Source organism: Danio aesculapii, chromosome 17 (genome assembly GCF_903798145.1).
Source record: "Danio aesculapii chromosome 17, fDanAes4.1, whole genome shotgun sequence".
In the NCBI taxonomy this organism is placed as follows: Eukaryota; Metazoa; Chordata; class Actinopteri; order Cypriniformes; family Danionidae; genus Danio; species Danio aesculapii.
The window spans coordinates 44,180,008-44,199,148 of NC_079451.1; the positions used below are offsets into that span (position 1 = coordinate 44,180,008).

General features: G+C 33.5%; 2 protein-coding genes across 2 annotated transcripts in view; one reads left to right on the forward strand and one right to left on the reverse strand.

Annotated features, from left to right (window-relative positions):
- zranb1b (zinc finger, RAN-binding domain containing 1b) overlaps nucleotides 1-3,646 on the forward strand; it is a 38,958-nt gene extending 35,312 nt beyond the window's left edge. The window contains exon 10 of the mRNA XM_056476561.1: nucleotides 907-3,646. Within this exon, the coding sequence (XP_056332536.1) occupies nucleotides 907-1,125 (219 nt within the window). The 3' untranslated portion in view covers nucleotides 1,126-3,646. The remainder of the gene's footprint in view (nucleotides 1-906) is intronic.
- A 3,318-nt stretch (nucleotides 3,647-6,964) lies between these two features.
- Nucleotides 6,965-18,360, reverse strand: psmc1a (proteasome 26S subunit, ATPase 1a). The gene is made up of 11 exons (XM_056477286.1): nucleotides 18,309-18,360; nucleotides 17,270-17,323; nucleotides 17,047-17,143; nucleotides 16,822-16,946; nucleotides 15,017-15,202; nucleotides 14,159-14,287; nucleotides 13,027-13,123; nucleotides 12,484-12,673; nucleotides 10,001-10,152; nucleotides 9,665-9,819; nucleotides 6,965-7,212 (listed from the first exon to the last, which is right to left on the reverse strand). Exons 1-11 carry the CDS (start codon nucleotides 18,309-18,311, stop codon nucleotides 7,078-7,080), a joined length of 1,323 nt encoding a protein of 440 aa, XP_056333261.1. The 5' UTR covers nucleotides 18,312-18,360; the 3' UTR covers nucleotides 6,965-7,077.
- Between the last annotated feature and the right edge of the window lie 781 nt (nucleotides 18,361-19,141).

Consider the following 19,141-nt stretch of genomic DNA (forward strand, 5'->3'; position numbering starts at 1 on the left):
TTTCATTCTCTCAAAATCGCAGTGAAACAGGACTTGTGCTGTAAGAAAGACTGTCCAGCAAACACACACACAGTAAATTGTGCACCGTTTCTGCGTTAAGTAGTTGGAGCATTGTAAATACTCGCGCTCGTCTCCCTCGCCATAGTAAGCTACGTTGACATAGTGCATATGAGATAAATGACGTCAGTACATAACCGGTTATGATTATTACTGAACGATACCGAATTGTCCAGTTCTGCATCGCACCGAAACAATTAGTTTTTAGACCCCTAGTACCAACGGCAAATGATTTAGCACCACGAGTGTGAGGTATTTCCCTAGTACAGTCAAACAGATCTGCTTCACCTTTCTTTTAAATTTAACTATTTAATTTGTTTATTCTTTTCTTGTTCATAATCACAGAGATTTTAGTGACTGTTTCTAAACTTGTGTGAGTTTATTGCGTCTGAGAGGCTATTAGGACGTGAATAAAAAATTCCTGGACGTGATGTTAGTATTATGCAAATTGACGCAAGACGTAATCCAGCGACTTTTCAAGCAGAGCTTAGTGCCTTTTCATTGAAAATAGTTGGCAAAACTGGTTTAGAAATTAAACTAAAGACACAGTTACGGTTTCATTTTATTGGTGATTCCTAATATGAACTGTAACCGTAAGCTTGGCAAGCAATTTTGGAGAACTTGATGTTTCCCCATTCAAACAGAATGCTCGAGCATACAGACGTTTCCAAGATGGCCACCGAGTGAAATGACTTGCCTTAAAGGGACTTTTTCCCAATATCCGCAGTCCTAATACCATACCCCTTTTTTGATACTCTGTTACAGAATGAAAATGCAGGTATTATGTTATCATTTTTTGATATTCATTAACAAGCTCTCTGATTGGACACTGTGTGTGTGTGTGGTCAGATGGGGACGGAGGAGCAGCAGGAACGCATGTTGAGGCAGTGGATGGACTGCTGTGTTACAGAGGGCGGGGTTTTGGTGGCCATGCAGAAAAGCTCGAGAAGGCGGAACCACCCGCTCGTCACTCAAATGGTGGAGAAATGGCTGGACGGTTATCGGCAGCTTGCCGCTTGTCCCACTCTTTCAGATGGAGAGGAGGAAGAAGAAGACGAAGACGAGTGAAGAAAACCAGTCGGTGACACTTGACACTACAACACGGCCCTCTTGCGTTCGTTACCCCCACATACGGAAACACAAACACACACCTTTAGCCCCAACCGAACGACAAACCCAAGGTTTCCTTCTTTTTTTGGTTTTTGTCCCTAATACAGCAAATAATTTGGGTTCGTTGCAAAATAAAGGAATGCAATCATGATTGTATTTGTCTTTAAAGAGTATGTTCTTTGCTTTTGTTTGTGTTTTGTTTGAAATTTTGCCATTGCAATGCTTGTAGTGATTTAAGAGCAAGGAGGGAATAGCAATGAAAGATATTTAAAGTCGCAGCAATTTAATAAGCACCCTTTTTAAAACAAAAAAACATTGGTTCTGTTTGTAATGGAGCCGATGTCTGCATCTACTTGTGTTGCTTGACTCTAGACTGAGATTACTAAAACATAATTCACTACACATGTTTGGAAAAACAAGCATTATATCTACCAATCGCACTCAAAGACTGTCACGATTGCTTTTCTAAATAAAGCCGTCGATCCTCCCGCCGGTGGTCACGAGGAGAACGCAAGGACAATTTTAACTCTATTTCTAACAGAGTTTCTGTATTTATCTGGATTATAGTTTGTGAGCCATAGAAATGAATGCTTTTCCACTCACATTTTGTCGTCTTGTTGTCCCATCTTTGAACTGCGCTGCAAATGTGAACGCTGCAATGGAGAAAAAAAAAAAGAGGTGTGAGTTTACAGTGTCTGCTGGTTGAGATTTCATGCCCTTTTTTATTTGAAGGGAACATTATTTCAGCCCTTCTTTCAATGTGGTCCGTTCACTCTTTCAGTTGTGTATTTTGTGTGTCATGTTTATGAAATGTCTGGCCACAGGTTTTAAGTGCATGTTTTTTTTTCCCCAATCCTCCATCATCACATTCAAATATGGAGCCAGATCAGTCTCAAAAATAATACATTTACAAAATACAATTCATAGATCCACAACCAAATTCACATTCACAAAATCTAATTCCTAAATTCAAAACATGATTAGAAAATACACAAAATCTAATTCATAAATTCAATACGATTAGAAAATACACAAATCCAATTTGTAAATTGAAAACACGAATCGAAAATACACAAATCCAATTTGTAAATTCTAAACGCGAATCATAAACGCACAAACCCAATTCGTAAATTCAAAACGGGATTCAGAAACACAAATCCAATTCGTAAATTCAAAACGGGATTCAGAAACACAAATCCAATTCGTAAATTCAAAACGGGATTCAGAAACGCACAAATCCAATTTGTAAATTCAAAACGCGAATCATAAATGCACACATATCCAATTCGTAAATTCAAAACGCGAATCATAAACGCACAAATCCAATTCGTAAATTCAAAACGCGAATCATAAATGCACACATATCCAATTCGTAAATTCAAAACGCGAATCATAAACGCACAAATCCAATTCGTAAATTCAAAACGCGAATCATAAACGCACAAATCCAATTCATAAATTCAAAACGCGAATCGTAAACGCACAAATCCAATTCGTAAATTCAAAACGCAAATCATAAACGCACAAATCCAATTCGTAAATTCAAAACGGGATTCAGAAACACACAAATCCAATTCGTAAATTCAAAACGGGATTCAGAAACACACAAATCCAATTCGTAAATTCAAAACAGGATTCAGAAAAACGCACAAATCCAATTCGTAAATTCAAAACGGGATTCAGAAAAACGCACAAATCCAATTCGTAAATTCAAAACGCGAATCATAAACGTACAAATTCAATTTGTAAATTCAAAACTGGATTCAGAAACGCACAAATCCATTCGTAAATTCAAAACGGGATTCAGAAACGCACAAATCCCATTCGCAAATTCAAAACGGGATTCAGAAACACACAAATCCAATTCGTAAATTCAAAACGGGATTCAGAAACACACAAATCCAATTCGTAAATTCAAAACGCGAATCAAAAACGCACAAATCCAATTCGTAAATTCAAAACGGGATTCAGAAACGCACAAATCCAATTTGTAAATTCAAAACGCGAATCATAAACGCACAAATCCAATTCGTAAACTCAAAACATGATTCATAAATCCAATTTGTAATTTCAAAACACAATTTAAAAAATATTCACAAATCCAGTTCGTTTTGTGAAATATAAATGATGGTGAATTCAGGAATTGTGTTTACAAATTAGATTTTGTAAATGTGAATTGTGCTGTGCATGAGTGAATTTCATTTTGTAAATGTATTATTTTGAAACTGATCTGGTTCCATATTTAAAGACTTGATGTAGACCAAAGTGAACATTTGAGAGAGATCTGTGGAGTGTTTTTTGCAGTGCTAATATAACCAGTTAACTGGCTTTGTTTTCCTGTTTTTCCATCTCATCACGTCCTATATTTGTGTCCAGTTTTTTCCCCTCAAGTTTTATTTTCTTTTTTAAATTATGTGATAGTTCTGCTACACTATGGTATATTTGATATATATGAGGTGGAGACCAAACTTGATGATATTGAAGACCTAAGTGTTTTGAATGTCCAACTATGAAACTATTATAAAACTTCAAAACAAATCAAAAAAAGTGTCATTTTCTACATACAAGCTACACACAAGGGCTAAACAATATAGCGTTTGAGCATCAACATCGCAACATGTGTATCTGCAATTGTCACATCTCAGAATTAGATTATTTATTAGAGATTAAAAGATAAAGATATTATTACATTTTATGATTTTTTTTATAATTTATACTACGATGACCATGTTCATTTTACAATTGATTAGGTTTTCTGGGGAGTCTAACAGTATTTGAGTACAGAAATTGAAAAAAAAAATGCTGTTTATTTATTTTGGCTTGTAATTTATTGAAATTTATGCAAATGCACTGCATAAAAAAAGACTTGATCATCCAAGTTGATCTAAATTGTTGAAATCTTTTCAAATAGAGCCAATCATCTGGTGAAATTTTATTCATATCACAATATATCATCGCAGCAATGCAAAATATCGCAATGTCAGATTTGTCCAATATCACGCAGCCCTACTACACACACTTATCCAGAATGTGATTAATGCTCATAGCAGCCGGTATATAATAATACTACAAAAGAATTGCTATACCTCATATAGTTGCTTTTTAAAGTGATGTTTTAGACTATGTATTGTTCTATATTTTGCACAGCACTCATTTAGACAGAAAGAGGTTACTTTGAAAGACTACGTCAAAGCATTACGTCAAACAATACAAGGTTTCTACCACTTTTGAATTAATTAATTTCTATGACTTTTCTAGGGAGTGTGGGTTTACATAAAGTGTAGGGAGAGTTCAATTCAGGGTGTCTGCCGGGTCTTAAAAAGTCTTAAATTCACTGAAATAATGACTTGTAGGTCTTAAATCATTTTATATGGGTCTTAATTTTCCCATGTCCGTGTAAATTTATTTATATTTAGTTTATTATAATTTTTTTTTTACTTTTTTTAAAGAAAGTCTAATGATTGTTTTGACATATTAATTACAATGTGGCTAAGAAAAACCTTTTTTAATGGGGCAAGTAAAAGACTTTTCCGCTGGCCCAACAAGGCCATTCAAAAAAAAAAAATCCTTAGCATTTAGCCTTGTTTAAGTCTGAAATTTCATTCATAATGGACTTTAAAAGTCTTACATTTCACTTGATGAAACCTGCAAAAACCCTGCAATTGGTAAATAACTACACTGTAAAACCCAACAGTCAACTTTATCAAATGAAATAAGTGTAGTTAACTCATAATTTACTGAAAGTTAATTCTACTCATTTGAAAAGAGTTTTGAACTCAGTGTTGAAGGTAATGAGTTAATTAAATACCTCATTAATTCAACTTAAATGGAGTAAGTTCACAGTAGTTATACAGATTAGTTTTTTAACTCAAATGGTTTGTAGCAATCAGTTTCCTCAAACGGTTTGCGTTGCTTTAACTTATTGGGTTTTAACAGTACTCAGTTGGTTTGAGTTCTCATTTGTTGGATTTTACTGTGCTCAAATTGCTTGAACTTATGGTTTGTTGCAATCGGTTTCCTCAAATGGTTTGAGTTACCTTAACTTTTTGGTTTTTACAGTATATTAACCTAGTTTGAATCGTTTTATTATTATTACTATTATTTTTATAAAGGCCAATATGGCAATATCCTACATGCCATATTGTGCTTTCTAAATAAACCGAATATATCAAAATGAGCCTCAGTCAATGCATTTACTGGGGCACTGGAGATAATTGGGTCTAGCGACGCCCCTGCTCAGTGGTGAATTGTTTAAAGAGAAACCGCTAGATAAAATGTCTAGAAATATAATCAAATATATAATCACTGTAAAAATGAACAATTTGAGTTCTTAGACATATTCCCTTAATTTTGTACACATTATGACAGTAAATTCCCAGCTTTCAGTGAACTTTCTGTGAAAATTGTCATACAAAACAAAACCAGTCAATAACAAAACATAATAAAATAACATAATTGTGACCTTAACTTGAGGCAAAATCTAAAGCAAAACAAATCCCAATTACAGTAACATTCCTATTGAAATTACTAATTTTACAACATTCATGGAACACCAAGGTGACCTTGTCTTAAGAGAAAGTAACGAAGTTGAACAGTCACAAACAATTAAGCTTTATTTTGTCTAAATAAAACTGACCACTATTTTCTAATTATTTTCCCAGAATAAAGTATAAACAGTGTTAATCAGGAGAACCCATGTAAAAGTATGCACTATATTTTATGCGTTTAGGAAAATACTCCTTTCTAGAATAGTTTTTTCCCAGCAAATGTTACATGGACATCGAACGAGGTAAATAATACATTGTTTACAAGCACTTTAACACCGAATGAGAGATTAAGAACATGGTACATTTAAGGATGTGGTACCGTAGGCCTACCTTTTGATGTTGTGATGTTTAATTTGAACCTTTAGGTAGTCAACCTGAAGATGTTTGGTCCCGGCGTGATCTAATTTAAGGCGGGAATGAAGATGTCACGTGACGTTACAATTAAGGCGCCATGAATATATATTTATATACATATATTGGTACGGTTTTGAAGATTGATCGTAATTAAACGCGTTTATAATTATTTTTAATGTTTTATTTTTGTAATTTCACCAAAACACCAAGTACAGGCGAGCTTGGTTTATCAAAATAATATAAATTAAGTATAAAAAATCTATCCTAGCATCAACACAGCTGACACTTACCTGTTGCATCTCATGTGTAGCTGCATCCAAAAACGTATACTTCCTATTATAAGTAACAACAAAAAGTATAAAATAAGATAAATGTGACAATGTGACAAAAGTAGTTTTACTAATACTAGCCACAGTACTGCAAACTATACTAAATTATCTACTTCTTATGGAGAGATTTTGAAATATGAACACGATAGATGCTTTACAATCCCATAAGACCACTGGAGAGGATTTGGTAATTAAAGTGAATCAACATAACCTGATATAGGACCTGGAATAAGGCAGGATGACCACAAGATGGTGGATGAGGTGCACCTAGATTACATTCATATTATAATAGAACATACTTATCCAGTCATTGCAAATTACAATAAAGTATGCATTTCTGGACGTAGCCTATTTTGTGTGCATGAAACAGACACTGACACCATTAAAAGTGTTATTGGAAAAGCACTGATTAAACATCATTGTCAATGATTTTAAACTTACAAAACTGTTTTGCTGAAAGCCAAATGTTTTCTGTTACCAATTTTTCACTATAAAACATTCAAGACAATTCCATTACCTTACCAATAGTATTTGATCATAAGAGAATAAATTCAGCAAAGGCTCAGACAAACTTAAACATATTTAATTGGCTTTGAGCACAAATAAATCAACAGAGGGCTACGGCAAGAGTAAGTGTTTATACTGTGTATAAAAAAGAAACAAGACTGGATGAGGACGTATTAAAGGTAGAGTCCCTCTGGTGTCCCCTCCTGCTTCTTGTACAGGACGTTCTCTTTAGACTTCTTGAAATCTTCGTTAGTAACTTTCATTCTTCGTTCCCTCAGAGCCATCAGCCCTGCCTCGGTGCAAATAGCCTGAAAATAAATAAATAAAATCACAGTTTACTGAACAATGGAGAGCAAATTAAGACTTAGGGCTAGGCTTGGGCGGTAATATGGTATACTGCAGGATCTAAAATCTAAAAATTGTTTCAATACCGTTATACCGTCATAAAAACAATGCACTCATATAGGAGACAAGTATTAAATAATAAATATTATTTATTTAATGCCTAAAAATGCGTATGCGTTATTGTCATCACGGGGCAGTGTGGAGGAGAGAGAGGTGAGATAAGATGGCGAGTTGCGCACCAAGTGACCTGGTCTCAAAATAAAACACAACCTCTGCAGTTTGGCAGTATTTCCGGTTTCGACCGAACGAGATTTCTTGCGGTGCGGGAATAAATTTCTGAATAAAGCGCGGGAGCGGTCGGTAACTCTGGTGTAATTTGAATGGGAGCAGGCAGACGGTCTAACAATATCACTCCCGAGCGAGCACGCACGCAGATCCCATGCAGATCTCTAACACGAACAAGACAAACAGGTGACTGCGAACCTAAAGTCGCATATACAGTATTCAGTTTCTGAATGGTTTAGGCACAAGCCAACAGTTTGGTGATGCAGAGCGTGTTAGTTGTGCGCCTCGCTTACACATTGCTTAAAAGATGCAGGATGTAAAGCAATACACAAATATCTTTACAAATAAAAAATAGTTAAAAGATCAAAATATTACAGAGGGTAAATGCAGGAATCCTAAAAGAAATTTCAATACCTTTTCAAGACCTTTTTAAAGACCTTCTCAGAATATTAAGGTCTGAGGTTGACAGAATATTAAGGTTGATAATCAGTACCAAACCTTTAACTTAATAAACAGTTGCTATTAAACAGTTGTAGTTAAATAAATTAATGGAGCACAACCGTGCAACAGAACTTAGATAAGCTCGGACGAAACAAAGCTTGAAAGTATTAATTACGTGGTTGTTTTCAGCAACAGGTTTCAGCCACTGTTATACTCGTCTTTCTCCAACCAGGAGTATGCAAACTTACATTTTTGCTTTTTTGGAGTCAAACTCTTTGGACAACGCTTGAACAAAAATTAAGGCAAAATTTTAATACATTTTAAGACCCCGCAGACACCCAGTTCCAAAAATGATTACTTTCTTCATAAATATAAAAACCACTGCCTACATGCCTTCTTTATCTCGGTGGACTTTTTACAGTTTATTCATGACAACTGGCTTTTGTATATTGTTATTGTTATCAGTAGTAGAATTTATTATATGCATATTTATATTTGTTTAAATAAAAACAAGCTTAGATTATTCCACCTGTCAGGTTTTAGACCATATGGGGCATAGCATGTGTATTTGGATATAACTCAGTTTTTTGACCACACTTCATTATTATTCTTCATTAACTGATTGGTTATTCTCAAAACACACCCAGAACTCATTAAGAGAATAAGCACAACCCTGTTAGACCATGCAGCGCGGCGCAGAACGTATTTTTCCGTCCTTAAAATAGCAAAAGTGGATTCAGACGCACCCCTAATGCTTCTGCGCAAAGCGCTCTTTATTAAAATAGAGCCCTTGGTGGAACACTAAAATATTTTAATTCACAGCAATTTTTTCCCCTCCATTGACTTTGATTTTATTCTGCAAGAATTTATTCTAGTAAACAACAAGTCAGGTGATTATGGAGAAAAAAACAATGACATAATTTTCTATTTTGATGGATTATTAAAACTAAACTAAAATTGTAAAAACTAGACTAGGCAAAATGTACTAACCGACTTGTGTGTGTTTACTTGTTTTTATAGCCGTGTGGGGCCTTAAACCTGAATGCACACAGACTCGCGGAGACTTGTGTCACCATGGGAACCAAAATTAAGGTTTCCATGGGTAAACATGCTTATAAAATCACAGCATGGCGTATTTTGAAAATGTAAAAATGCAGATTGTTCCCTGTGAGGGTTGCGGTTAGGGGATAGAGTATATGGTTTGTATAGCAGAAACATCATTATATTTATGAGAGTCCCTACTGGGTTATAAGAACAAGTCTGTGTGTTTGCGTGCATGCGTGTGAGAAAAAGAGAAATCAAAATGCTCACGATTATGCATCTACAGACAAAATTATATGCCATTTAAATGTTAATTGTTTTACAAATATTAGAAATGTTTATATATGACTTGCCTTTAAAATGTAATTGAAGCTGAACAATTGTCTTTGCCATGATAAATATATGTTACGTCTAATTTTGCAAGACACTAAAGAAAATAGCCATTAGAATATAGTTATTAAAGCTATTATGTTTAAAAATGTGTTAAACAAAAATCTCTTAAACGGCATGGGAAAATTATTTTAAACAGGAAAAATAATAATAATAATTATAATAATTATAATAATAATAATAATAATAATATTATTATTTCACAGAAGGGCTGATGATTTTGTCATCAGTTGTATTTGATTAAACAGCTGATGCTACCTTGATGTCAGCACCAGAGAGGTCGTCTTTAGCCAAGATGAGGTCATCCAAAGTCACATCATCCGCTACAGTCATCCTGCTGGTGTGGATCTGGAAAATTCTGCGCTTGGTTTTCTCATCCGGCAGTGGAAACTCAATCTTACGATCAATCCTACCTGTATAATCACAAAAGAAACACCTACATTTAGTCCACAATGCAATGCACTGTATTAAATGCATTTATGTGCACTTTAAATCTATCGTTTGTGACATTTGCATCAGGTCAGCGAGTCCACTTTGATTCAATTAGCATGTGAAACCCATATCAGGAATAAACATGTGATCTGACTGATTCACCTGGTCTAATGAGAGCGGGGTCAAGTGTCTCGATCCTATTAGTAGCCATGATGACTTTAACATCTCCGCGGGAGTCAAATCCATCCAACTGGTTTAGCAGCTCCAGCATTGTTCTCTGAATCTCACGCTCTCCTCCTGAATTAGAGTCATACCTGAGAAGAAACAACAGCAGCTATATCAGTGTTCAATATTCACAATACATACAGACCAAGCTGAAAAAAAAAAAACTGTTAAATAACTAAATAAATAATTCAATAAATTCTTAGCTAATCCTGGGTATGAAGATATGTATGGCTTAAGATTAGGGATGCTCCAATCGATCAGCTGAAAATCAGTATCGCCCGATAATCACATTTCACGACTTCATCGGTGATCTGGCCGATCTCATGAACCGATCGCAAGTGTTTGTTTACAAGTAGAGGAAGATACATCCGGGTTATGCATCAGCAGCGCTACAACACATGAGCAATGCTTCCAAATTGCATTATTAATCTTTTAATGGTAATTTTTCTAACCATTTTTTAATGTGTTTTATCTATTTTATTTTTGTAAAGCTGCTTCTGACCATTACATGAATGCAACATCTTTAATTTATTATCTTAGGAGCGGAGAGATCTCATACTTAAAGGGTAATTGTGCTTATGCAATGGCAAAGTTGTCTTGAAGCATTAGAATCAGTACTCTGTATCGGCCGATCATCATGGCAAGGAATCGGTACTCAGTATCAGCTGCAAAAATCCTACTTATAGCGTAAATGATGCCTCTTTGTGAAATATGTAGTAAAAATAAACAACAAATTTATGTTATTCAATAAAATCTACATTTATTTTAGATAATGGGTGCCACCATTGTTTTCGATGAAGTAATTTGGGACTACTGAAACAAAATGGTCCTACTATGCCACATATGCCGCTTTTGGTTGTAATTTTCAGTCAAAGGGATCTTGATCTTCATTATCATTGTGATTTTTCCCCCCATTAGGAGAAGCATTATAACATTAAATCCCTTCGGATATTGAGTAAAATTTATGTTGAGAAAAGGCTAAAATAAGGAAAAGAGCCAATAAACATGCCAACACTTGTCAAAATCCATTTTTTTGGGCACATCGATCATAACAGGAGGAAACTGTTTATTTTATGTAAATATATTTTTGTTAGTATACAATTTACATAACTTTTTCCCAACTGTCGGCGCCAATAGCCTAGTGGTTAAGTGCGCCGACATATAGCACCATGGTGCTCACGGCGACGCAAGTTCGATTTCCGCCTCGAGGTCCTTTGCCAACGCTTCCCCTCTCTCTGCTTCCAACTATTTCCTGTCAATTCTCTGCACTATTCTATCCATTAAAGGTAAAAAAAAAAATAAAATAAAAAAAATAAAAAAATAATAATAATAATAATTATAAAAAAAAATTTAATATAAAAATTTAAATATAAAATGTTTTTTTAAAAACTTTTCCCAACTGTCAGTTAAAGAAAATAGTTTAACTGTTTACTTAACCATTTTGCTGAATTGTGAGTGAATCCTGTACAAATAAGTGTAATAACATTTAATAAAATAAAATTGATTTTTACATTTAATTTACTTTGCTTTATAAAAAAATACTCTTACTAGCTCTCATTAAACACGTTAACACATTGATGTAATTAACATTTTTACCATTTTAAATAACTAATTTTATTTTAATTTTTTAAAATTAATGCAAAGCTGAGTTTAAAATAAAATAATGCTTCCTAAAATTATTGTTAAAACAGTTGTCCTGCTTAATATTGTTGTGAGACATAATTTTATGATTCAGATGAACAGCATTTATTTAAAACAAAAACATAAGTGAATATACTTCAAATTTGATACATTTTTAGTTCATTTAAAAAGTTTCTTAAAGGTGCAGTAAGTTTGACACCCAGTGGTTGAACTAGGTATTGCATTAATAGATCAAAACACACGCACTATCGAGTTTAAAGACTGATTTAAGGGTTATTTAAATCGTGTTCTAAATAAAAGCAACAAGTTTTTGTCCAAACCAACACCTGAAATTTTGATTTTAGAAACAGTTTTGATTTTTTGCAACTGAACAGCAAATTTGATGACATGATCACCTCAGGTACACCTCATGTGCTTTATTCAGAGTTAAATACTAATAATGCAAGTTTGAATGCTATTTTACATGACATTTATTGCCATACTACTGAAAGCAGTAGCAGCTAGTTCACCTCAGATCTTGAAATTAAAATAAACTGTTTGAAATTGAACTTCAGAACTGTATCTGAAAAAAATATCTGACATTGTTTTTCATATAAACAAGACTGTTCACTTAGCATGTTTCTTAAATATCTGCAAACATATTATGGTATTTTTATGCTTTACAAGAGTCAAAAACTTACATACAGCACCTTAAAAGACCATCCACATAACCTGATCACTACAAAAACCAAGCCATGCCAAAGAAAAGCCAAATACTTTGAACTAATCTTCACACACACCTTTTCGTGCCGATAGCATCGATCTCATCTATGAAGACGATTGAGGGAGCGTGTTCCTCGGCCACTCTGAAGAGCTCTCGCACCAGTTTGGGACCATCGCCCAGGTATTTCTGAATCAGCTCTGAGCCCACAACCCTCAGGAATGTGGCAGACGTCTGATTCGCCACCGCCTTCGCCAGAAGAGTCTTGCCTGCCCACCAGGAGTACATAACATCAATATAAAACATACTCTACCTAAATGACATATCATATATTTTTATTTAAATCGTATATTTTTATTTCTATTTATATTCATGGCAAAAACATTTCAATAATAGATATACCGTTAAAACTACAAACAAATACATTAATTAGATACGATTTTCAACGTTAATATTTGATAAGAATTCTTAAAACATTTCATGGTGACACTTTTATCTCCTTGAGGGAGTTCATTTCATTAAAAAAAGCCTTCTGCAGTCATTAAAAGCAGGATAGTCCAATAGAACGGCTAACTACATGATCACATAATGCCAATTCGCTTTTAAGACCCCTCAGACTGACCTGTCCCTGGTGCACCGTACAGAATGACCCCTTTAGGTGGTTTTATTCCCATTTCTTCATAATACTCTGGATGTGTGAGGGGAAGCTCCACTGACTCCTATAAGAAGAACATTGAAAAATCAAACAAGCCTTGGATTTCATTTTTAAGTAATGTTCTTATGCATAGTTCATCAGTGCATATATTTATAAAGAAGGAAATGTTAGGGTGCTTTCACACCTATAGATCGATTGTTTTGTTCTGAAACAGGGATTAAAATTTAAAAAAGGTTGCTTCTTGTTCTTGGTGCAGTTTGCTATCACACGACAAAGTTTCTAAATGGACCAAAATAGTTAAAACAAGTCACGTGTGTGCGAGTAAACTCTCCTCACATTGGTCAGTTTGGTTTATTTTCCAGGATTCTGCTCAGCTGTCATACATCATTTTAATTTATGATGATGACAAATGAGACCTAAGTGAAAAGGTGCGCTTTCATTTTGAATGGTGACACCCACAGACAGTTACCACCAAATGTATATCAGAGGTAAGCATTTCTCATACAGAGCCTCATTTCAGTTGTCAAGGGTTGTAAAATATATATATTGATTCTATATCAAAAGTCGAGTTAAGCAAAAAGGTAATGATATTATAAATGTTTTAATAGTTCAGCTAGACAGCATGCTTTTACTTTCTTATTTGACATATAACACAATTTTACTATTAGGAATGATATCCCTACTCATCATTCTTTCTTCTCATAGCCATATATTACATATCTATACACTGTGATATAACCTGATTTGTTAGTTAGTTAGATCAAGAGTTCGCTTCAATCGAGCTGAGACTACCTCATTCAGGTGGTCTCGGAGAGAATGTTTTGGCGCAGATCAGACCGTGATTGCAGGATTCACATATGGCCAAATGAACCAAGCTAATGTGGCAACTGCGCCAGGTTCAACAATGTCTAGGCATGAAAGCACCCTTATATAAAAGAAATCGATTTCTACAAAATGTATTAAAAAAAACTACTTAACTACTTAATACACTTGCATGTCTCAGTTATTATAAATTAATTAAAATACAAAAACACACTTTTTAGACAATTGATGAATGAAATGGAAATGAAAAAGATGTTTTAGGACCAATCGAAAGCACCTTGATTTCTTGAATCTGACTGTCCAAACCTCCGATATCGGCATATGTCTCCTGTGGGGCTTTTTCTACTTTCATTACAGTCACCAGAGGGTCTGTGTCATCCATCAGCACCCCGATTACGGCATGAACCTGCAAACATTTATACAAGTCAAATATAATTACAGAAATATCACAACAATGAATGCACAGTAAAATAAATAAATAATAAAAATAAAAACAGTACTAAAAATGATTTCTGCAGTCAAATAAATTAAAGTGAGTGAATCAACATCCCTATCTACAATTGAAGTCAAAATAATTCACCCTCCTGTGACTTTTTTCTTTCTTTTTCAAATATTTCCCAAATTATGTATAACAGAGCAAGAACATTTTCACAGTATTTCCTATAATATTTTTTCTTCTGGAAAAAGTCTTTGATTTATTTTGGCTAGAATAAAAGCTTTTAACTAAAAAAAAAAAAAACATTTTAAGGTAAATATTATTAGCCCCCCTTTTTCCAATTGGCTACAGAACATACTACTGTTATACAATGACTTGTCTAATTACCCTTACTTGCCTAGTTAACCTAGTTCATCCATTAAATGTCACTTTAAGCTGAATACTAGTCTCATGAAAAATATCTAGTTAAATATTATGTCATCATGGCAAAGATAAAAAAAAAATTAGAAATGAGTTATTAAAACTATTGTGTTCAGAAATGTGTATAAAAAAATCTTCTCTCTGTTAAACAGAAATTGGGGGAAAAAATATAAAAGAATTCAAATGGAATAGGAGGAAATTTAACTAATAATTCTGACTTCACCAGCATTTATCTTGCAGATTCTAAAGGTCTTCTGTGATTTTGAAGACTTTACTAACCTTGTGGTTCAGTAGCACAGAGCAACCGGGTTCCAGCAAGTCTTTATCTACAAATGACAGAATGCTGACATAATGTTCAGAGCCCACTGAAGTCGACACAATGGCGTGGTTATCATCAATGATCTCCTCCAGAGTTCCCACAGACATGGGTGTCCCTCTGAGATCGTCCACTTTAGACCTCTCCTCCTATAAAACAAAACAAGACTTATCTATTAGTTTCCAGAGTTCAACATTTATTATTATAAAACAAATAAATAAATAAATAAATCACCCTTATTATGCCATTCTAATTTTAATGTTTTTATTTTGGTGGTCTATTATAATAGATTTACATGAATCTGAAGTCCCCATCTTCACATAATATGCATAGTAGCATCAGCATTTTTCTCTCTGTATCTGAAACACTTATAATAATAAACTTTATTTTATAAGGCAAACAATAAAGGCTGTGTAACCAATACAATAAAATACTACAAAATCAACAAGTAGTCAGTTCAAGGATCCAATACCTCCGAGCCCAAATTTCCAATAGTCTACTCTGCTCTGATTAGTCAGATCATGGTGTATTGTGATTGGTTGACCACTAACAGCAACTCTGGCCCTTTAAAACAACTTTCCAGAATAGTTTAGCTCCAATCATAATCAAATAGACATTAAAATGCTAATTAATAGCTTTAAAATTACTATAAAATTACAGACAAGTGAGTTTGATTAAAGCTGGGGTTAAACTTTGCAGAAAAGTGGATCTTAAGGGCTAGATTTGAGAACCCTAGACTAACAACTTGTGGAAAAATCAAATGTACATTACCATAGCTTTGACTTTAACAATGCCTTTCAGCTCCAGCGGATTCCTCATCAAACAACACATTGATATGAATTAATGCTATAATATGAAGTTAGCTTTATCAATTTGAGCTCTAGTGCTTATCCTTTGAAAGCGAATGCAATGTAAATTTGCTTTTCTGAGATTTAAAAGCACTGGTTGTTTTTGAAATGTTGTGAACTACAGGAACCAAACTATTCCAGGTTTCAGCTACAACTACAGTTTTTGGGGTAAAGTCGACATTGTTTGTCGACAACCATAAACTAAAATCACAAAAGTAGGCTGCAAGCCCAATAAAGACTGAAATTATTAATAATGATTAGTTTTAAATTGTTTTTTTCTTTGGGAAAGAAAACAACCTATAATGCAGATTGATTAAAGAAACTTTGCAGACCTTTTACATATACAAACAACTACAGTTTAATGCACACTACATGAAATATAATATCTGAAAATATGAAATGGGGCACTTTATTAAATTTATTTATGTTTATATTTATACATATATATATATATATATATGCCATATGCTCAGCATTGGCTATAATCATGACATTAGTAATAATTACTCAATATATAATTTACAATCACAAATTACACAAAAAAAACTACTAAAATAAGAACAACTCTGATAAAAAGTCCTATACAATCTTCCAGTTTGATCAATGATAAATATTCTAAAATTCCTAATATTTCCTTTATCTAATATCATTTAAAAATATACAATCTATTAAAATATATTTCATAGTCAAAATATTAATACATAACTTATAAATAGGTTTCTCTTCCCACTTTCAATAAACATGAGTGAAATTGCAACCTGGACATTTCTATTTTCAAATTGGTAATTACTTCTTTCATTTACTAATAGATACTTGGGTCAAAATACAGTTCTTACGAGTAATTAAACATGTTGAAAATAAGGGAAACATATTTATGTTGTTTGTATAATATATAAAAATATATAATAAATGTGTTGCACCTCCTGTTTCTCCTCCAGCGGCTTCATCTGCTCCTGGTTCCTGATGAACTCCTCCTCCATCAACAGATAATCTTTGATTCTCTCCTGTTTGAGGAGTTTCAGTCTGCACTGTGTGTGTGGAGTGACTGAGAATAGAAGCAACATCTTGAGATTTTATAAAAGCACTACTATTTATGAAACAGCTTCTCAACAGCTCTGGTCAAAGTATAATGACGTTTCTTTTACCCAGAGGGAGTTTGCTAGCAGCATCCGGTCCCTTCACCTTCTTCTTCTTTTTCCCAACTCTTGTGGGGATGGGAGGCTCATATTTCTTTTTCTTATCCTAGAATTTGATGCATATCAATTTTGTTCATATTAGTTCAAATTTCTATAAAACAAATCTCTTTAGCCTCTTTTCACGTCTTTTTAACCAATGAATTAGTAATGCATGTATTTGTGAAACACTCACTTTGTCATCTTTCTTTCCTCCTCCAGGTCCTTGTCCTCCACTCTGACTTTGACCCTTTGAAAATACAAAAATGAAATTAAATCATATAATTTGATGTTTTGATGTCTATTATTTGACTTGTTAATCTGTATTCTTTTAATGAATGAATTTATGACACATTTAAAATATAGACGTATACAACCACAAAATATTTCTCAGAGTTTAAAATAAATGCACAAGATAAAAGGATATTTATATAGAGTTTAGATGCAAAAACCTCTAAATGCCATCAGAAATTGTCCTCTAAAATGAGCCTTTTATCAGGCTCCTGTGTGTATGTTCAGTAATATTACTTTTATAGCAAAGAATAAGTCATTTTCGTGATCTTTAAAGTGAAATATGTCAACATAAACAAAGGAGGCTGAGAAAAATATTCTTTCGATGGAAATTTCAGACGGCACTTACAGATTTTTGCATCTGAACTCTTAATATATTGGAATCAATTAGTTCAACTTTAAACAATTAGTACGATATTTATTTCTATTCTTTAATTAGAACAATGATGTATTTTATCTAACAATTTAGGTTAACTAATATAATTAGGTTTTTTTGCTGTTATTGCTTATGTATCTTACATATCTGTATCGTTTAAATGCTTAAATATGCAGTCAATTTATGTTTAACTTATACATATAACGTTATACAGGCCTGAATGAATTCATGATAATTCGCTTCATATTGCTTGAATCTGACACGAGCATTTAATTTTACAGGAACAATGTTTAATAACAGGTACATTTAACAACAATAAAACAAAATAATAACGGTAATCAAAAATACGTTGCTAACAGTAAGGTTTTAAGACACTGATTAACGTTATACGCTAACACTAACGTTAACTGTTACAAGCTAACTTCGTTGCTTTACTGTCAAACAAACACTACAAAGGACACAAATGTTAAAGCTTTCTAAATCCACATGATACATTATACACGAACGCATGAGTATCTTAAACATAAAGTGATTTAAAAATGAAAAGAAATGAAATCTGCTGGCTCACCATTGTCGTTTGACGGCTGTTTCTTCTTCTGCACCAACTTTAGTAGATCAAGTCCAATGTTTACTTCTCCGCCACCTTCTGGAGAGGAGGGAGCATTGACTGAAGTATTTGAGCTTGGTGATTATAAGCGTATAAACTGCTTTATATTGTTTTAATATATTTAAAATGTTGTTGTTTTTAATTAAGTGCTTCTACTTCCAAAGGTCTAAATCATTAAGTGTGCGTAAACTCAAATGATGGCGAGAGCACATGACTTGCACCTAGAGTTGAGGTTAGAGTCTCGCGAGATTTTTGCTATTATCGTTATTAGAGTTTATCAAGAGTCTCCTAAAGGATTTAATAGCAATTTTACACAAAATTTATCTTGTAAAAGAGTTATTTGAACGGTTTGAGGTTGATAGAGAAAACTCTTGCGAATTTTGTAGTATTGTTAAAGAATCTGTTACTCATCTGTTTTTTCAATGTGGAAACTCAAGATTATTTTGGATTAATCGTCACCTTGGAATTATAAGGTTCTGTCTGCGTTCTGAATGATTTTGAGATATTGAGCTTCAAAGATTTTGCTTTCCATAGCAAACACTATGTGTGTAACATTTGTTTTTTTAAATAAAAAGTGTTAAAATGTTAACAACTTATTAAAAAAACATCCCATAATGTAAATAAGTTGTCATTTAATAAGAATATGTCAATAACTAGATAGAACCTTATAATTCTAAGGTGAAGTAATGTTTCTAACTTTATTTCAAGGACATTTGGTACACTAATACAAATTGGGTTATATGATGTCATATTTGCTTTAGTACAAGATGGAACTGATTCAAAAAGTTCGACAT

Excerpts from the sequence above, each read along its gene's own strand:
- psmc1a (XM_056477286.1), bottom strand. Across the intron at positions 13,124-14,158 it reads GTCAGATTCAAGAAATCAAG|GAGTCAGTGGAGCTTCCCCT; the intron begins GTGCTTTCGATT and ends TTCTTCTTATAG. Across the intron at positions 10,153-12,483 it reads GATGCTATCGGCACGAAAAG|GTATGACTCTAATTCAGGAG; the intron begins GTGTGTGTGAAG and ends GTTTCTTCTCAG.